At 51.4% G+C, this 19,295-nt stretch overlaps 1 protein-coding gene across 1 annotated transcript in view; it reads left to right on the forward strand.

The window, feature by feature from the left end:
* Positions 1 to 19,295, forward strand: part of PGR (progesterone receptor) — a 120,606-nt gene that overhangs the window by 25,725 nt on the left and 75,586 nt on the right. Inside the window, exon 2 of the mRNA XM_075337478.1 lies at positions 5,527 to 5,675. Within this exon, the coding sequence (XP_075193593.1) occupies positions 5,527 to 5,675 (149 nt within the window). The remainder of the gene's footprint in view (positions 1 to 5,526; positions 5,676 to 19,295) is intronic.

Raw genomic sequence — 19,295 nt, forward strand, 5'->3', positions numbered from 1 at the left:
TTCTTGTCACAGCTGCAGGGACCCTTGGACTGCTGGGACCACTGTCAGGGACCTCCGCCATTTCTGGGTGATTCTGAGAGTGAAAGCCGGTGCCCTTCTCTTAGTGTCTCTTTCTTCTGCTGTCTTCCTTAGCCTTGCCTTTGTTAGGATAGACCTTGCTTGGCCTCCACTACAGCCTCCAGGCTGGGGGGTCACCTGTCGGCTGATTACCCCTTTTCTGGAAGTTCTGCTATGGGTTCTGGCCCTGGGAGCTTACAACGTCCCTGGGCCTCGGTTTTTACAGTTTGGAGATGATTTTGCACTCCTCCAGTCTCTAGGGACCGTCCCCTGTCGCAGCTGAATCCCTCCACCGATGTTACTGTGGAACAGGCCACCGCAGCCTACAACTACCCGTGGCACTTCTAGGGCCCTCTCTCCTTGGTACCTCTAGGCCTGCTCGTGATACTTCCAGGACTACCTGCGGCCCTGCGACTCCTTCTGTTCCTACGTGGTGTCACCTGGACCTCTGGGTCCCAGGGTCTTCACCAGGAAGCGTCTCCTTCAGTTCCTCTGCTCCTGTCTGACTTGGAGCTTTCTTTCCTTCTTTCTTTCTTTCTTTTCTTTCTCCTCCTTGCCTGCCTCCAGCAGGCCTCCTCCTCCCTCCTTTCTCTCGTTCTTGTTCTCCAACTACATGCTGCTTCTCTCACTCCCTGAGGTAGACTGACTAAACTTGACCTTCCTATCTGTGTCTGCTCTCAGATGGCTCCTCCCACCTCCCAGTTGCTAAGCTGTAACCTATAGGAGCAGGGATGGGTCTTACGACCCCTCCCAGCATGCAGCATGGGAGGGTTGCCTGCCACTTTCCCCTGGTCCTAGTATGTACCTAACAATGGGTGTAGTGTGGATTTACCAGGGGACCGGAGTTCACTCTCTTCTTCTCCCAGAATGGGGCATCACACCGCTGGTGGGGTGCAATGACCTGTGGCGACGGAAGCCTCAGGGGCGCCACACTCCCCCACAGCAAATCCCAGCACGTCCTCGGGCTGAAAAACAACAAAAACATGTGGAAGAACTGCAAAACATTTTTGGTATGCAAAACATAAAACAATAAAACATTTCTTCTCTTTATGGGAGGCACAATCACTTTAACGTTGCAAACTTCTTATAAAGAAACTATGTGTGCACTTTCAGTTCATTGCACAGTTTGGGCACTTCCCCCATAATTCTGGTAGGGGGCACAACGGGTGCAACTAATTACATTTTTGGCTACAACAAATCCAGTAGCCCGGCAGTTCGTTTCTTTCAATCAAACAATAATGGGACAAAATCAACCAGCCATTAAGTCCAATGGCCTGGTTACATAGGACACATAAACAACATACCAGCCACTAAGTCCAGTGGCCTGGTAGGACATGACACATACACTTCCACCGGGGCCCACATTCCAGTTCAGTGGCCCGGTAGCACATAACATGGGGGGTGACGTCTTCAAAAAGCATTAGGGGCAGTACAGCAGGAAAGGGTGTCATCTTCGAAAAGAATAAGGGGCAAAACACAAGTGACTTCTTCAAAAAGAATGAGGGGCTATGTACAGTTCAGCATCTCTTCATCTTCTTTACTCTCGAGGGTAGATATCAGGGTCCCACTCCGGCATGGCTCCTGGCAGCAGGTACGCCGACGAGATCATCGTCTGGGTCCCCTGGGCGCTGGTCCCTGACCTTCTGCGCTGTTCTGCAGCCTGGATTGGAGTGGGACTGCTTGCAGGTGTTGCACGGCGCTGCTGCAGAGGGCTGCTTGTCTGCAGGGGGCTGTTGCTGTGGTCTCTAGGGCCCTGCTTTGGCCGGGCTCCCTGCATCACACACGCCATGGAGATCCTGGTCTGCGTCTCCTGAGTGGCTGTCGCAGGACCTCTGCTCAGTTCTGTGGCCTGGGTCTGCCTTGAGGTGGTGCTGCTGCTAGGGGAGATGTTGCGCTCTTGCACTGTGCGGCGCCACTCTGGCTCTTCTGGGGCCGCTTCTTCCCGCAGGATATGTACATGCAGCGCGTACCATCCACGGTCCCCCATCAGCCGGGTATACTCCACCACATCACCCGGCTTGGCATCGCGCCCTGGGTGGCCTCTGGGCAGGTGCTCCTCGATGTCCCTCCGGGCCACAAACACGTCCTTGCCCAGACCGGGCTCCCGGATGAAGCCCCAGCCGCCTTTCTGCCGGAAATCAACCACGGTGCCCCGTCTTACTGGGCACTCGGTTCCCTTCAGGGCCTTCCTGACCTCTTCTTTGGAGGCCAGATTGGCGACTTCTCGGGCCCTCCGTTTCTCCTCCCGGAGTTCCCGCTCCCTCTGGTACTCGACCACCAGCCTCCGGCACGTCATCTCGTTGGCCAGGGGAGTTTCCTTGGGGAGCAGCGGCCGCTGTAGTCCCCTGGTTTCTATGGGCGCTGCGTCCCAATTCACTCCCGGGGATGCCATTCCCAGGAGGCTCACAGGGGGACTCGGCAGGGGGCCCGCTAGTTGTTCCGGGTCCGCCCCTCCCCAGGCTCCGTCTGCGGGGGTCTCGGGCAGGCCTCCGGTGCCCCACCGGGCGTCAGCGGGGCTGGCGGGGAAGGCCAGGGGGTCGGTGAAGAGGCTGGTCGGGGTCGCGTGGCGGGGCCATGGGTCCGGACGGGTCGGGGGTTCATTTAGCTCACCCTGTTGCTGCTCCGCGGCATCCATCCACTGGCCCAGGCCTTCCGGTATCAGCGGTGTTTCTCTCTGCCGGTCCGCTTCCACCTCCACGCTGCTCAGCCTCCGGGCCAGGACTCGCATTTCCTCTCTCAGCAGGTCCAGCTCGGGATCCACTCTTCCGGTCCCTGGTGCACCTTGCTGCAGCTCCTCCGCCATGCTTCCAACCTGGGGAATGCTGCCTGGAACACTGCTCGAGTGCTCGACCACGCCACTCGGCTGCTCCCTTTTCCTTCTCGGAGGCGGGGCCGGAGGCTGCACTAGCAACTGGCGCCAGACTGGCGCCCAGCCCATCACGGCCGGCACCGCTCCGCTTAGTATCAGGTACATTTTCTTTATCTGCTGGTCGGGCGTTTAGGCTCTCTCTGCCAGCCAGCCAGCTTATCTAGTCGCCACTTCTTCTTCTTCTGTTTTCTATGGCGGGCACCGCTTCGCGCGCTTTTCTTGAACAAGGGGGTGGGGCTTCTCTTCGCGCCCTTTCTTCTTACACGCCCCCCTTCTTCCCGCTCTCAGCAGCGCTAATGGCGGCGGTTTCTCAGCAAAGTACACAGTCTGTCACACGGTTCTTCAGGCGCACAGTACCCGGTTAGACCGGGCACGAGATCCTGTTCGTGACGCCAAAAGTTGACTCGCCCACCCCAGGGCTATGGGACACCCGGTGCCGGGCCGGACTAGTCCGGTGGTAGTCAGTGGTGGCTGGGCCCGGCTCCGTGGCCCTGGTGGGTGTCAGTAGAATATGTGGCTTGCTTGTTAATGGTTGTGTTCGTGACGCCACCTGTGGTATGCGGCTAATAAGCCGCCGCTGCTGTGTGAGGCCACCGGGATGATGTGATGGCAGCTATGGTGGTACTGCTCCCCACAGGTGGAGCAATGCCCGGGGCACTGTTGGTGCTTGTGAATGTCTATGCAGCTGAAATAACAGAGACCACTTCAAGGGTGCAGTTCAAGTTCTTTACTCACACTTCTTGTCACAGCTGCAGGGACCCTTGGACTGCTGGGACCACTGTCAGGGACCTCCGCCGTTTCTGGGTGATTCTGAGAGTGAAAGCCGGTGCCCTTCTCTTAGTGTCTCTTTCTTCTGCTGTCTTCCTTAGCCTTGCCTTTGTTAGGATAGACCTGGCTTGGCCTCCACTACAGCCTCCAGGCTGGGGGGTCACCTGTCGGCTGATTACCCCTTTTCTGGAAGTTCTGCTATGGGTTCTGGCCCTGGGAGCTTACAACGTCCCTGGGCCTCGGTTTTTACTGTTTGGAGATGATTTTGCACTCCTCCAGTCTCTAGGGACCGTCCCCTGTCGCAGCTGAATCCCTCCACCGATGTTACTGTGGAACAGGCCACCGCAGCCTACAACTACCCGTGGCACTTCTAGGGCCCTCTCTCCTTGGTACCTCTAGGCCTGCTCGTGATACTTCCAGGACTACCCGCGGCCCTGCGACTCCTTCTGTTCCTACGTGGTGTCACCTGGACCTCTGGGTCCCAGGGTCTTCACCAGGAAGCGTCTCCTTCAGTTCCTCTGCTCCTGTCTGACTTGGAGCTTTCTTTCCTTCTTTCTTTCTTTCTTTCTTTTCTTTCTCCTCCTTGCCTGCCTCCAGCAGGCCTCCTCCTCCCTCCTTTCTCTCGTTCTTGTTCTCCAACTACATGCTGCTTCTCTCACTCCCTGAGGTAGACTGACTAAACTTGACCTTCCTATCTGTGTCTGCTCTCAGATGGCTCCTCCCACCTCCCAGTTGCTAAGCTGTAACCTATAGGAGCAGGGATGGGTCTTACGACCCCTCCCAGCATGCAGCATGGGAGGGTTGCCTGCCACTTTCCCCTGGTCCTAGTATGTACCTAACAATGGGTGTAGTGTGGATTTACCAGGGGACCGGAGTTCACTCTCTTCCTCTCCCAGAATGGGGCATCACACCGCTGGTGGGGTGCAATGACCTGTGGCGACGGAAGCCTCAGGGGCGCCACACTATCGTAGCGTGTAAAGCCCCCTTAAGTCTCTATTAATTGGTCTCCCCCTAACTAGACTCTGTCCTCTACAGTCCATCCTTAATGCAGCAGCCAGGGTCACCTACCTGGTTAATTGTTACTCAGATGCTTCTGCTCTGTGCCAGTCATTGCACTGGCTACCCATATATAAATGGATCCAATTCAAACTGCTTGTTCTCACCCGCAAAGCTCTCCACAGTGCAGCACCCCCTACATCTCCACCCTCCTCTTTGTCTATCACCCCACCCGTTCTCTATGCTATGCAAATGACTTTCAACTAACATCCACCCTAATCTGAACCTCCCACTCCCGGATCCAAGACTTCTCCTGAGCTGCACCAATCCTCTGGAACGCACTACCCCAAGAAGTTAGGACGAATCACAACTTACTCAGCTTCAGGCGCACCCTAAAAACGCATCTTTTTATTGCGGCCTATCACACTCCCTAGCCAAATTAAATTCACACAGTCCTTCCACGACCTCCCAGAACATAACTCCACCTCTAACGCCACCGAACCCAAATGCATCTCAAGGTTCTGGCTAACCGGTAAAGGCATCCTTTATCTAGCCCCCATTTCCTTGAGATGGTTGGATTGTCATTGCAAATAAGCCCTTGTACCTTTTCCCCCCATCTCATTGTAGATTGTAAGCTCTCACGAGCAGGGTTGTCTTTTTTTTGTCTACTCTAATTATTGTATTTTCTATAACTGTTACTTGCTTGTATACGAACCTCCTGAATTGTAAAGCGCTGCGGAATATGTTGGAGCTATAGAAATAAAGATCTTTTTATTATTAATATGATTATTATTATTATTCCATAATCACACTATTGTATATTTTTATACCCAAAGGTCCGAAGATCCCGATCAAACGTCACAATATGGCTTTGACTCGTTACCACAGAAGATCTGTTTAATTTGTGGAGATGAGGCATCTGGATGTCATTATGGGGTCCTCACCTGTGGAAGTTGTAAGGTGTTCTTTAAGAGAGCCATAGAAGGTAAGAAATCGATTACATGACTTTAAGATCTTAAATTAACTTTCTGTCTTAATATAATATGCAGTAGCGGTTTCTGCATCAAACCGTGCAATGCCTTGTCACCGGATTTATAGGTCAGCTTCAGTCCTCCTTATGAAAACAACGGTGATGGGTGCACGCAGACAAGGAAAGAGAAAATCCAAACTGATGTCCAAGAAGTAGAAATCTGCGGCAGACACCATCCAGTATTCCAAAGGGTTTTATTCCATCATTAAGGGCAGTTAAAAGTAGCGGGAAGAGAGCCGGGTGCAGGCCCCCTAATGGACGACGGCCATTTCGCACTTCCTTGTGCTTCAATGGGAATTGTTCAGCCAGACCGGGTGTCGGCTGATTCAGGTTCACTGGACTTCAGCTCTGCAGGAGTTAATTCCTGCAAACTGGTGAGCAGAACCTAAGAGCTCAGGTTGCTAATTGCCACGTGCAGCTGTCTCCTCCCTTTTTAAAGCCCCTTTCACACGTCCGTGAAAAACACACACTTTTGTACAGACGTGTAAAAGGTGCATTTGGCATGCTCTCCGTGTGCTGATAACATACGGAGAGCAGGAACTTTCTGCTCACCTGTCCCGGTCGCTGCTGTCTATGGTGCTGATGTCTTCTACTCTGTGGTCTCCAGCCCTTCTGATTCTTCGCTGCTGCTGCTTCCGGTTCTCGGTGCAGTGAATATAAGATGAGTATAATAACTGAGCGGGGTTCGGAAGCAAGTGACAGCAGCGGCAGAGACAGCAGCGCTGAAGAAGGTGAGTGTAGAAATTCATTTTATTTCACAGAAACGTTGTTTTCTCTGGCACGTGTCACAATGATGTCACAAGGAGCACATCCGTGTGGTCCATGTGACATCCGTGCTGCCGGAGAAAAACGGACATATCTACGTGTGGAGCACATGGACACACATATGCTCCACACGGTCCATAGGAAAACACGCACGTGTGCGCAAACCCATTGATTTGAATGGGTCTACATGTGCTCGTGTCTCCGGTACATGTGAAAACAGATGTGTGAAGGGGGCCTAAGGGACGGCTTTCTTCCAGTGTGTGCTGATGATAGCTTCAGCATAAGCTCCAGTGATCCCGGTCTTGGTGGGTATCCTGTTTCTGGTGATCTGTGTTGCGATTTTGAGTGGTGTCAGCGTTCCCCTGTTGTGTGTCAAGTTCTTTCCTTTTTCACTGATCTCCTGTACACATATTGTCGTTCCTGTGTGTTTTGACTGCTGTTTGCACGAGTTTCCATTCTCCCTTGTCCGTGTTTTTTTTTGGGGGGTTTTGTTATTATGTTTTCCGGCCACCCGCTCCAAAAGTGGGGGAGAGGGTGAGTAAGATCATGATTTGGACAGGAGTTAGGGTCACGCTGGGGGCTCGGACCTGGCTACCATCAATCGTACCTCTGAGATAAGGGATGGCACAGGGTCTCGAGTCTGAGGGCCAGCCTAGGGGCCCCTTTCCTGTCATTACATACCCCGTGACACACATGGAAGTTGGTTTTATAAGCCGGACAACCTCTATTATTCAGGAGCGATTGCATGTGCTGCCGCTATAGGCTAAATGCAATATACCTCGTGTCATCTACTAAAATTCATGTCCTTGGATATTTCTTTTTTAAAAGCATAATTTAGTTATGATGACACAGATCACTAAATATGTGAAATCTAATCTGCACCTTGAGTTCTCTGAAAAGCAAAGTCTCTGTGATTTTCAAGGATGATTGTGATAGTAAGAACATTCCTCTGGATGCAGATATGGTAGAAAACCAGATTTACTGAAGGAAAAGTTCACTGTAATTGCAGTTATTTTGGTCATGGTCTCGGACATACGTGGTTGAGGCTGCACTCTCATGTGGATAGACGTTCATATTCAATAGTTCTTAAAGTCAAGATTTTTCTTTGCAACCATCTGTGATTCAAGGTGTGGAGTCTTGTTACACTCCATGTCTTCTATGCAGGAAGCTAAATAACAGCTTCTGTAGTTGAAATAGCCTCTCAAAATATTACTAGATTGTTCATATGACCAGGCTTTGACACAGTAGTGGGCTCCTCAGGTCCAGCAACTAATTATTCTAACAAATAAACAGCTGCACTCTGAGACACTAATGTATGCCAACATTGAATATAGGAATTTAGACACGCATTACTGCTAAGGAAAAAAATCTAAAAAGTTGAGACACTTAGCACATAAAAAAGGCCAGTTTTATGTCAGCCCAGCAGCCAGTGTCAAAGCGGATCTCTTTTTGCTGGGTCCCTACCTAAATGCCTCTACCCAGGCTGAAAAAGCCTACAACTATATGCACGGACTGCAACCTCCTAATAGTAAATTTAAAATCGCCTTAAGCTGGTGGGAAAGGAGTACTCAGTCAGGAGGCATGCCTCTATAATCTAAAATGATAAAACTGATGGCACTTCCGAACAGACAAGTTTGAACAGGTGCAAACCGAACATGAAATATACTCTAACAAATATACAGCTGCACTCTGAGATGCTGAGGTATGCAGACATTGAATATAGGAATTTGGACATGCATTACTGCTAGGGAAATAAACTTAAAAATTGAGACACAGTGCATAAAAAAGGCCAGTTTTATGTGAGTCCAACAGCCAATGTCAAGGCATTTAGGTAGGGACCCGGCATAAGACATACACCTTGATGCTGGCTGCTAGGTTCACGTAAAACTGGCCTTTTTTTATGCTACCCTGTTTCCGCGAAAATAAGACGTTGTCTTATGTTTTTTTGCCTCGAAAAAAGCACTAGGTCGTATTTTCGGGGGAGGGCTTATTCTCAGGGAAACATGGTTGAGGGAAAGTTTACCCACCGAAAAAAATGCAGATACCCCTTCCCAGGATTGTCATACATACCAGACCCCGGGGCATCTGCATGGATCCCAGGTCCTTGTATTGGGGGGTGTTACTGCTATGGACAATAAGAAGCACGCTGCCACTTTAAGAGACAGAAACCTCCCCGTGTCTGGGGGTAATGGAATGTTCTGATCCCCCTGCAGAAAAGTGTGCTAATGGACAGCCCGAGTGTAAGGAGAGAAGAGAGTTTCTGTTTTCCTGTTGGATGCATGTGAAGGAACACACAACCGGTGTGTCTCGGAGGATTGGAGTTTTCTTCTGAATCAAGAGAGAGACTTGCAGATAACAGGGAACAAGCGAGGAATCTGAAGCAAGAAGAAGATTTTGATCTCCTTACCCCGGCCCAGGAGAAGTGCGCACCTTCAGATGAGACTGTTGTTGGGGGCCCCCGGGACTGGATCCACGTCCCCAGCATCACTGTGAGATATTGTGCACATACTAGGGGCTAAAGTAGGCTTCAGTAGGTAGAACACGGCATCCGTGTGGCCCGTTTAGCAGAGGCCAGAGAGGTTACGTGTAGAGTAGCATTGTACCTGACTGTTTTTGTGTTTCTTGAACCTGTAATAGTTGGAGCACCGTGCTATTGAGCGGACCAGCTAGAGAATACAAAAGTGTTGTTAAATCACGTTTTGCCACTGTATACCCCGTGCCTGAACCTGCCTTCTCCACATCTTTTTCCCGCCTGTTAATAAATACACCCTTGCCGCTCGCACCTCGTCTTGTGTACTGTAACCTACTCTGCACCGCGGTGGGCCTCTCGGCCATCGCTTCAAGTGGTGCTGCGAGCAGGGTACGGTCACCAAGATGGAGGCAGCAGACAGCAACGGCGGGAACGCTAATGTTAATGGGGGTGCTGTGGGCAATGGTGGAACCCCTGCAAGGACACTTCCAATGGGCACCATATTTAGTGTGCTACCAAAATTCAATGGCAATAACATGGCACTGTGCGACTGGGTGTCCCGGCTGCAGAGCACCCTGAAAGTGTATAACATCGGCCCAGAGCTTGAGATGGACACCGCTTTGACTGCCCTAGAGGGAGATGCCCGTAGAAACGTCTGTCTACAACGAGAACCCACCCGTAGTACCCTGAAAGAGTTAGTTGGATTCTTGGAAGAGATCTATGGCGAGACTGTTAGCGCGGGACATCTTCGCGCCAAATTTTTTTCGAGGCTGCAGCGGGAAGAAGAAGGGATCTCTCAGTATGCAACAGCACTACAAGAAGTGTTAGCGGAGGTCCAGAGAAAGGAGTCAGATGGACTCGGCGGCATAGGCTCTACCGACCGGATACTCCGGGAACAGTTTATTCTGGGATTGCATAGCGTATCCTTGAGGCGAGCCCTGGCAGAACGGGTCTGAGCGAATCTGGCTCTTACTTTTCGTCAAATCCTAGCAGAAGCAGTAGCCCGAAGTAAAGAAGAAAGTTACGCATCTGGGGTGGTGCGCGTCCAAACCGCAACCTCCAGAGTGGACCCAAACCGCCAGGTGGAACTGGTCCAGGTGGTGCAAGATTTACAGAAATCTGTCCTCAACGTACAGGAGAAGCTTACCCAGATGGAGCAAAGAATGAGGGACTTGTCTAGTGAACATCCCTACCCAGCTGCACCCTCCTCCTTCCAACCTGGCCCATCATACTCACGCAATAATTCCTCGGCTCTACCAATGGGGGACTGGAGGCTGCAGGCTTCCTCTCATCAGCCACCAGAGGCACGAGGTATTCCCCAGCGAGGAGAAGACATCCACTGCTGGGGATGTGGAGGTCGGGGGCATATTGCCAGGGGGTGCCGGAATAACACTCAAAGCCAACGGAAGCCATCGTTAAACTACCAACCCCCGCAGTAGTGCGTCACTCTGCGGGGGAGGCGAGAAGGGAGGCCGCTACATATCATAACGAACATTTGATCGCTGGTTGTCCCATCCTACGTGCTGAATTCGAGAGTGTCCCAGTGAATTGCTTGATAGATACCGGGTCACAAGTGACGACGATGCCAGAAGCATACTTCAATCAACATTTCCAGACACTGGCCAGGCCAGAGAAAGAGACACTGATCCGGGTGATTGCGGCTAATCAACAACCGATCCCAGTCACAGGAGTTGTGTGGATGAATGTTCGAATCTGTGGGCAAGAAGTGGGGAGAAAAGGGATCCTACTAGTCCCCGAACCCGTCAACGAAGATGTACCTGTAATATTGGGGATGACTGTCCTACGTGAATTAGATCAGATTATGTTCACCAAACGGGGACCCGGATACTGGAAGCAAGCTACTACACATAAGCCTACACAAGAAGCACTTCAACGGCTGATCCGCGTCTGTGGGACGCAGAAGAGTGTGCCATCTCATCAGACGGTAGGGGTCATCAGGGCTCCTGGGAAGGAACCTATAATCCTGCCGCCCAGGCGAGAAAGTATATTACACCTCCCAGTGGGAACCTATCGCAATCTCGATGGAATAGAAGTGATTGTTCAGCCTGTAGCAACCAGAAGAGTGGACCAAGAAGTTATGATAGCTCGTACGGTAGCTGTGGTCCAACAAGGACGCGTCCCTATCAGAGCCTTGAATGTGGGTCCCGGTGAGGTCACCTTGCCTCGAGGGACGGATCTGGCCCTGGTGTACGTACATAAAGGCGAGGTGGTGAGTCATGAAGAGATATCCTTATCGCCGATAGAATGTGCGGGGTGGACCCTAGCAGTCTCTGCGAGGGCGAAAGAGATGCCATCCCCAGAGTGGAGTAGAAAGGCCATCCTCGATCAGATGGAAGTGGATGTGAAATCGTTGGGCCCTGAGCGTGTGCAAGCAGTAGAAGATATGCTGTGGGAGAACCAGGCCGCATTTGCTCACCACGCTGAAGATTTTGGCTGCACTGAAGCCATCATGCATGAGATACCGGGGAAGCTCGTCCGATTTGAGAACGGTACCGACAGATCCCTCCCAAGATGTACCAAAAGGTAAAGACGTTACTGAAGCAGATGCTGGATTCAGGAATAGTGCAGGGCAGCCAGAGCCCTTGGGCGGCCCCGGTGGTACTCGTCAAGAAAAAGGATGGAACCATCCGGTTCTGTGTAGACTACAGGAAACTCAACGCTTGTACTGTTCGCGACTCGTACCCATTACCACGAATCGAAGAATCCTTGACGGCATTGGGGAAGGCCAAGTACTTCTCCACCTTGGATCTAGCAAGCGGGTACTGGCAAGTACCTGTGGCGGAAAAAGACAAAGCCAAGACCGCGTTCATCCTCCCGATGGGATTGTTTGAGTTTAACCGGATGCCCTTCGGACTCTCCAATGCTCCAGGCACGTTTCAACGGCTGATGGAAAAGTGCTTGGGAGACCTAAATTTTGAAGCGACCCTGATCTATCTGGATGACATCATCGTGTTATCGGCCTCGTTCAAAGAACACCTTGACCGGCTTGGACAGGTACTCGGGAGACTACAGGCTCATAACCTGAAGGTGAAGCCAAAAAAATGCCACCTCTTCAAGAGAGAGATCGAGTACCTGGGCCACACAGTGTCACAAGATGGAGTCCTACCCTCCGCAGAAAAGGTGGCGGCCATTCAGAAGTGGCCAGTCCCTCGAACGGTGAGAGAACTCAAGGCATTTCTTGGACTCGCCGGGTATTACCGCCGGTTCGTCAAAGACTTCGCAAAGGTGGCGGGTCCTTTGAACGATTTGCTGAGGGGGACCGCCGGAGTGTCGAAGAACCAGGGCATCTCTTGGACTCAGAGACAAGATGAGGCTTTTTAGGCTATGAAGAATGCCCTTACTTCAGCCCCGATCCTGGCCTATGCGGACTTCGACCGTCCATTCCTGCTGTACACAGATGGTAGCCTTCATGGACTCGGTGCAGTATTGTCTCAGATGCACAATGGACATGAGAGAGTCATTGGCTACGCCAGTAGGTCCCTGCGGGACAGCGAAAGAAACCCCCACGACTACAGCTCCTTTCGACTAGAGCTCCTGGTCCTAGTGTGGGCCATGACAGAGAAATTTGCTGGCTTCCTGACAGGAACCAAGATCCAGGTCCGGACAGACAATAGTCCTCTGGCCCACCTTGAGAATACCAAATTGGGAGCCTTGGAACAACGGTGGGTGGCTCGCCTTGCAAAGTTTGACTTTACCATCTGTTATCGCCCTGCTACTGAAAACGCAAATGCGGATGGGCTGTCAAGAGTGACGGTGGAGACCCCAGTGGGGGATCTCGATGAATGATTAGAGGAGGAAGAAACGCCAGACTTTAGTAAGTTTGGGCCCTCGGTGGTTGCGTCTCAGTTAAGTAGGCAGGCTTGCACACTGCCCCGGTCCCTGGGGAGAACCAATGAAGAATGGGGACGTGCTCAAGATGCAGACGAAGGGCTGAAACAGATGAAACACTGGGTAACTGAGAAGCAGAAGCCAGACAAACAAGAAAGGGCTAATCTGGACGCCGAGATGAAGAGTGTCTTACACCAGTGGGATAGACTGGAAGTTCGAGGATCAGTGTTATATCGTAAGAGACAACAGCCAAAACACATAGAGGCAAGATGGCAGGTGGTCATCCCCAGAAAAATGGCTCAAGAGGTAGCTAAGGAAGCTCACGAGTTTGGCGCTCACTTTGGACCTGCAAAGACCTACCAATGGCTACAGCAGTACGTGTACTGCCCCAGGTTGGAGTCTGTGGTGGAAGAGGTTTGCCGGCAATGTCGAGTATGCGACCTCATTAAAAGCAACGAACAAAGGGCACACCCGTTCAGACCATACAGACCAAAGAACTGCTAGAACTGTTGATGATTGATTATCTCCTCGTGGGACACTCCGCTCGGGGACTACAATACTGTTTGGTTATGACCGACCATTTCTCCAAGTTCGCTGTAGTCACCCCGACTAGAGATCAGACTGAGTCGGCGGCACGGGCCATCTGCCAAGACTTCATCCGGGTGTATGGATGCCCGAAGCGGATCCATTCCGATCAAGGTGCATGTTTTCAAGGCAAGGTGATGGAGGAATTATGTCGTATGTATGGCATCGAGCGATCTCGGACTACACCTTACCACCCCCAAGGCAATGGAGCATGTGAACGCTTCAACCGAACTCTACTTCAAATGCTGAGAACATTAGAGGAAGATAAGAAGGCATGTTGGCCGGATTACCTGGCAGAACTGGTCTGGGCCTACAATAACCGAGTTCACTCCACTACAGGTTACACCCCATATATACTGCTGTTTGGAAGAGTTGGGCGAGAAATCATCGAGCTGAATTTGGAGCAGCCAGAGGATTTCATGCAACGAACTGTCACTTCGTGGGTGAAAGAACATCGACAACGACTACAGACTATACGTCGGTTGGCTTGTCAACAGCTACAGAAGAAAGAACATACGAGCCCTAAACCGATTCAAGAGATACCGCTTCAACCTGGAGATCAAGTGTTAGTCAGAGAGAAACGCCCCAAGGGTAAACTGAGTGAAAGATGGGAAGTTCAACCCTACAGAGTAATCGAACGGGTGTATGCTGACGGCCCGGTCTACAAGGTACAAATTAAGAATGGAGCGTCCGGCCCTAGAGTACTACACAGAAATATGTTGCGACCATGCCGGTCTGAAGCTCTTTCTACGCCAAGATCTCCTGCAGTCTCTGCCCCACTCCCTGAACTTACGTCATCCGTGTGTGAAGTCGATGATGACTGGTGGGCAGTCCCCGATACAGGGGGGGGACCCTCAGCCTTCCGGAAACGGAGATCCCATGGACGAAGCACTACCGCCACGGGAAGAAGAGACCAGCCAAGATTACACTGCAGCTCCCACAGCAAGTGTTCCTCCGGAAGCTAGCCAAGCCTGGCCGGAAAGTCAGGATCTTAGAAGATCTCAGAGGTCTACTGCAGGGGTTCCACCAATCCGATATGTTGAACGGTGTACTAGGTCTGCTGTACTGCCATTGTTGTCTCCTCTAGGTGCTGTATGCACATTGAACCTTCCTTTATTACACGGTGGGCTCGAAGCTGTGATGGTTGAGGACGACCATCATTAAGTGGGGAGGCATATTGGGGGGTGTTACTGCTATGGACAATAAGAAACACGCTGCCAATTTAAGAGACAGGAGCCTCCCCGTGTCTGGGGGTAATGGAATGTTCTGATCCCCCTGCAGAAAAGTGTGCTAATGGACAGCTCGAGTGTAAGGAGAGAAGAGAGGTTCTGTTTTCCTGTTGGATGCAGGTGAAGGAACACACTGCCGGTGTGTCTCGGAGGATTGGAGTTTTCTTCTGAATCAAGAGAGAGACTTGCAGATAACAGGGAACAAGCGAGGAATCTGAAGCAAGAAGAAGATTTTGATCTCCTTACCCCGGCCCAGGAGAAGTGCGCACCTTCAGATGAGACTGTTGTTGGGGGCCCCCGGGACTGGATCTACGTCCCCAGCATCACTGTGAGTTGAATATTGTGCACACACTAGGGGCTAAAGTAGGCTTTAGTAGGTAGAACACGGCATCCGTGTGGCCCGTTTAGCAGAGGCCAGAGAGGTTACGTGTAGAGTAGCATTGTACCTGACTGTTTTTGTGTTTCTTGAACCTGTAATAGTTGGAGCACCGTGCTATTGAGCGGACCAGCTAGAGAATACAAAAGTGTTGTTAAATCACGTTTTGCCACTGTATACCCCGTGCCTGAACCTGCCTTCTCCACATCTTTTTCCCGCCTGTTAATAAATACACCCTTGTTGTTCGCACCTCGTCTTGTGTACTGTAACCTACTCTGCACCGCGGTGGTCCTCTCGGCCATCGCTTCACTTGTGCGATCCTTGGCGGGTGCTCCCAGTAGGTATGCTGCATGCCGTCCTCCCCTGCTTCTGGCCGACACTCACACATCATACATACTACAGCTGCTTGACACTTCATTATTAAACCGCGACTAAGGCTTATTTTAGGGGGAGGTCATATTTAGGCTTTGCTGAAAACTCCTGCTAGGCCTTATTTTCGGGGGAGGTCTTATTTTCAGGGAAACAAGGTATGTATCAATATTTAACTTGATTTCCTTTGCTGTAATACATGTCCAAATTCCTGTATTCAATATTTGCTTGCCTTAGCGTCTCAGAGTGCAGCTGTATATTTTTTAAAGTATATTTCATTTCTATCTGTCAGCCGGTGGGGCTGTCTGCTCATACCGCGTTGGTGTCGCACATTTGCGTCACACTGTCGGCTTCTTGTGACTTAACCTCATAAAAAAAAAATCAGCCATGTTTTTCTAAACCTTTCCAAACTCTTTAACTTCCTCCAGAAAGATATTCTGGTATCATAAATCCCTAGCAGTATTCAAGATTGCAGTATTATTATGCTCGAAAATGTCCTTAAAGTCTGAGACTACAACAAATCACCTTCTTCTTCTTCCGTACCAATAACGTAGCACAACGCTGAGCTCAATCATTGTGCAGATTGCAGCTTGTTCTACTTTAAACTGGAATTGTATGAGGGGAAAAAAAAAAAAGACTCCAGAAGTCGTATCTACTCATAAGAAGTAAGAAGTGTGCTGATTTATTTATTCATTGTCTCAGAACTGGAGAAACACTGCATTATTTTGCAATAAGTCCTTTTTTGCATCACGACAAGTTTTACTATACAGATTGATAATATACACGGAATAAAAATATTAATACAACACTTTTGTTTTTGCGCCCATTTTTCATAAACTGAACTCAAAGATCTAAGGGTACTTTCACACTTGCGTTGTTTTCCTTCCGTCACAATCCGCCCTTTTGGAAAACAGCGGAATCCGTTAACGGATTCCGCTGTTTCCCATTGACTTGTATGGATGACGGATTGTGCCAAAAGGACCTTCGTTGCTTCCGCCCAGCGGGAGGAACGCAGCATGTAACGTTTTTTTGAGCAGCGGAATCCTTAGGATTTCACTGCGCATGCTCTTTCTGGCTCCCTGCACCCGTAACTAAGGTAAATATCGAGTAACCAAGCAAAGTGCTTTACCCGATATTTACCCTGGCCACGTGGGCAGGGAGCCCGACACTTCACCGCTCGGCTCCGCCCCCTCCTGCACTGCACTTGGCATGTATATATATATATACACACACACACATACACACACACTCACCTGTCCTCAGCGCCATGGCCCCGCTCGGCTCCACCCACTCCGCACTCCGCCCCCAGCACACATTCTCGGCGGCCGAGCGATCAGCTGATCACCCGGCGCTGGGAGCGATCAGCTGATCACCCGGCGCTGGGAGTGATCAGTTTACACCCCCCCATGCTGGGAGCGATCAGCTGATCACCCGGCACTGGGAGCGATCAGCTGATCACCCGGCAACCGGCTGCTGGGAGCGATCAGCTGATCGTTCACAATGGTCTGCCGCCAGTGAAACTGTAAAAAAAAAAGAAAAAAAAAAGGTGATTACGTTGTTTTGTACGATCCGTTGCATCCGTTGTGCCACTATATGCAACACATCCGTTGCATCCGTCACACAACGCAATGCAACGGATACCGTTTAACACAAGTGTGAAACTAGCCTAAGACTTTTTCTCTCAAATATTATTCACAATTTTGTATAAATATGTGTTAGTGAGCACTTCTCCTTTGCTGAGATAATCCATCCACCTCACATATCAAGATGCTGATTGGACAGTATGATTACTGCACAGGTTTGTCTTAGGCTCGCCACAATAAAAGGTCACTCTAAAATATACAGTTTTAGGCCTCTTTCACACGTTCGTGAAAAACCACGCACGTTTTTCACGGACGTGTCAGAGGTGCGTTTTGCCCTCCGTGAGGCGTGTTTATGGCCTACGTGTGTAATCCGTGTGTTATCCGTGAAAACACTCGGAGAACGGTAACTTTCTACTCCCCTGTCCCTGGCTTCGCTGTCCGTGGTGCTGATCTTCGGTCTCCAGCCGTGCCGCCTCCCCGCTGCTGCTGCTTCCGGCCGCAGTGAACTGAATATGCAATGAGCATAATGAGCGGCGGTCGGAAGCAAGTGACAGCAGCAGCAGAGACAGGAGGGCTGGAGAAGGTGAGTACATTTTTTTTTTTATTTTCTCAAACACGTGTGTTTTCTCCGGCGCGTGTCACACGGAACACCTCCGTGTGGTCCGTTTGCGTTCCGTGTGACACCCATGATGCCGGAGAAAAATGGGCATGTTGACGTGTGGAGCACACGCATACTCCACACGTACACACGGTCCATGGCAAACACGCACGTGAGCGCAGACCCATTGATTTTAATGGGTCTGTGTGTGCCCGTGTCTCCGGTACGTGAGGAAAAAGACCAAACACGTACCGGAGACAAGGATGTGTGAAAGAGGCCTTAGAAAATTGAGGGTGGGTTTCCAGGGGAGGAGTGGCAGAAAACTAGTCAGTATCTGGTGTGGCCAGTATTTGACTGTCTGCCATCTGCCCTGTACAGCAAAAAATGGTATTCATCCGTGAAAAGATCACTTCTCCAACATGCCAGACACCATCGAATGTGAGCATGTGCCCACTCAAGTCTGGTATGACGACGGACTGCAGTCAGGGGGTGACCCCAATGAGGACGATGAGCAGCAAATGAGCTTCCCTGAGTTTCTGCAGAAATTCTTTGGTTATGCACTGACTGTGTCTCCGTGTGGGCCACCGCCCAGCCCCGGCTACCTACAGTTCCACCAATTGTCTTCCCGGCTCCCTGCAGACGGCCACTACCGTCTGCCTCACTCTCTACTCGAGGGTCCTAGGCTCCAACCTAGGCCCCTGTCTGCTTCTGTCTCCCTGCAGACCTCCTCTCTCCTCCTCTGCCTGGACTTGACTGGGCTTCTTTCCTGCCTCAGGCCAGCTAAACTCCTGGGTGGGCGTCTCCATCTCCTGACTCCGCCCACCTGGTGTGTCTGTCTGAGCCCGAGGAAGGAATAAGGTCACACTGGGGATGTCTGCTGTGAAACTGCTTGGGGGTGGGGGTGTGTGTGTTGTTCTCTGTGGCCCCTGACTTGTCCAGGGCGCCACATTCCCCCTTAGTTAAATGCAGACCGTCCGCGGGCTGCCCGTCCATCACCGGTTTTATTTTCCTCTTTTTTTTTTTAACTGCAAAAGAATAAAACATTTAACAGGCATTTTCAATCTTCCCACAACGGGATGCACATTACTTTAACGTTGCAACAACAATCAAACACTTTTAATAATAACAGTGGAACGGGTCCTTCAGTCACCCACCCAAACAACCTGGCCCTGATGCTGCCCCTAAGAAGTGGGCAGCACCCCTTGACCCCAGTCCAGAACCAGGCTGTCCAGATAGTTAACGGGATGGGTGCTTCGCTGCCGTTGCAGCCGGGCGGACTGCCGGAGCCGTCGTCATCTCCGTCGCGGCCGGGCGGGCTGCCGGGGCCGTCGTCATTGGCGGTGCGGCTGGGATGGAAGCCGGGACCGGTGGCAGGGCGGTGACGATGGTAAGGCCTGGGCCCTCCCTCACAGATGCTGCGAGCTCCGCTACCGGTGACAGGGGTAACGGGTCGGTCGGGGCGTTGGCCGCGGGCACGGGCACTGAGGTTTCAGCGGTGCCGGACGGACGGGACATCCTGTGCAGCGGTGCTCCAGGAACCAAATACTTGCAGAATCCTGGCGTCCCTGCTTCCACAGCCGCGGTTCACATGCGGCTAGACGCCATCCGTCCCCCTTAGTCTTTTTCTGGCTCCTCCTCTACAGGGGCGGGGTTTCGGCTTTCGCGCCTCCACTACTCGGGAAGACACTCGAGCGGGGACTTTTCGCGCCCAAAATTGCGGCTTCTCAAAATTTTCGGCCGGACACCTCCGG

Source organism: Anomaloglossus baeobatrachus, chromosome 2 (assembly GCF_048569485.1).
Source record: "Anomaloglossus baeobatrachus isolate aAnoBae1 chromosome 2, aAnoBae1.hap1, whole genome shotgun sequence".
In the NCBI taxonomy this organism is placed as follows: domain Eukaryota; kingdom Metazoa; phylum Chordata; class Amphibia; order Anura; family Aromobatidae; genus Anomaloglossus; species Anomaloglossus baeobatrachus.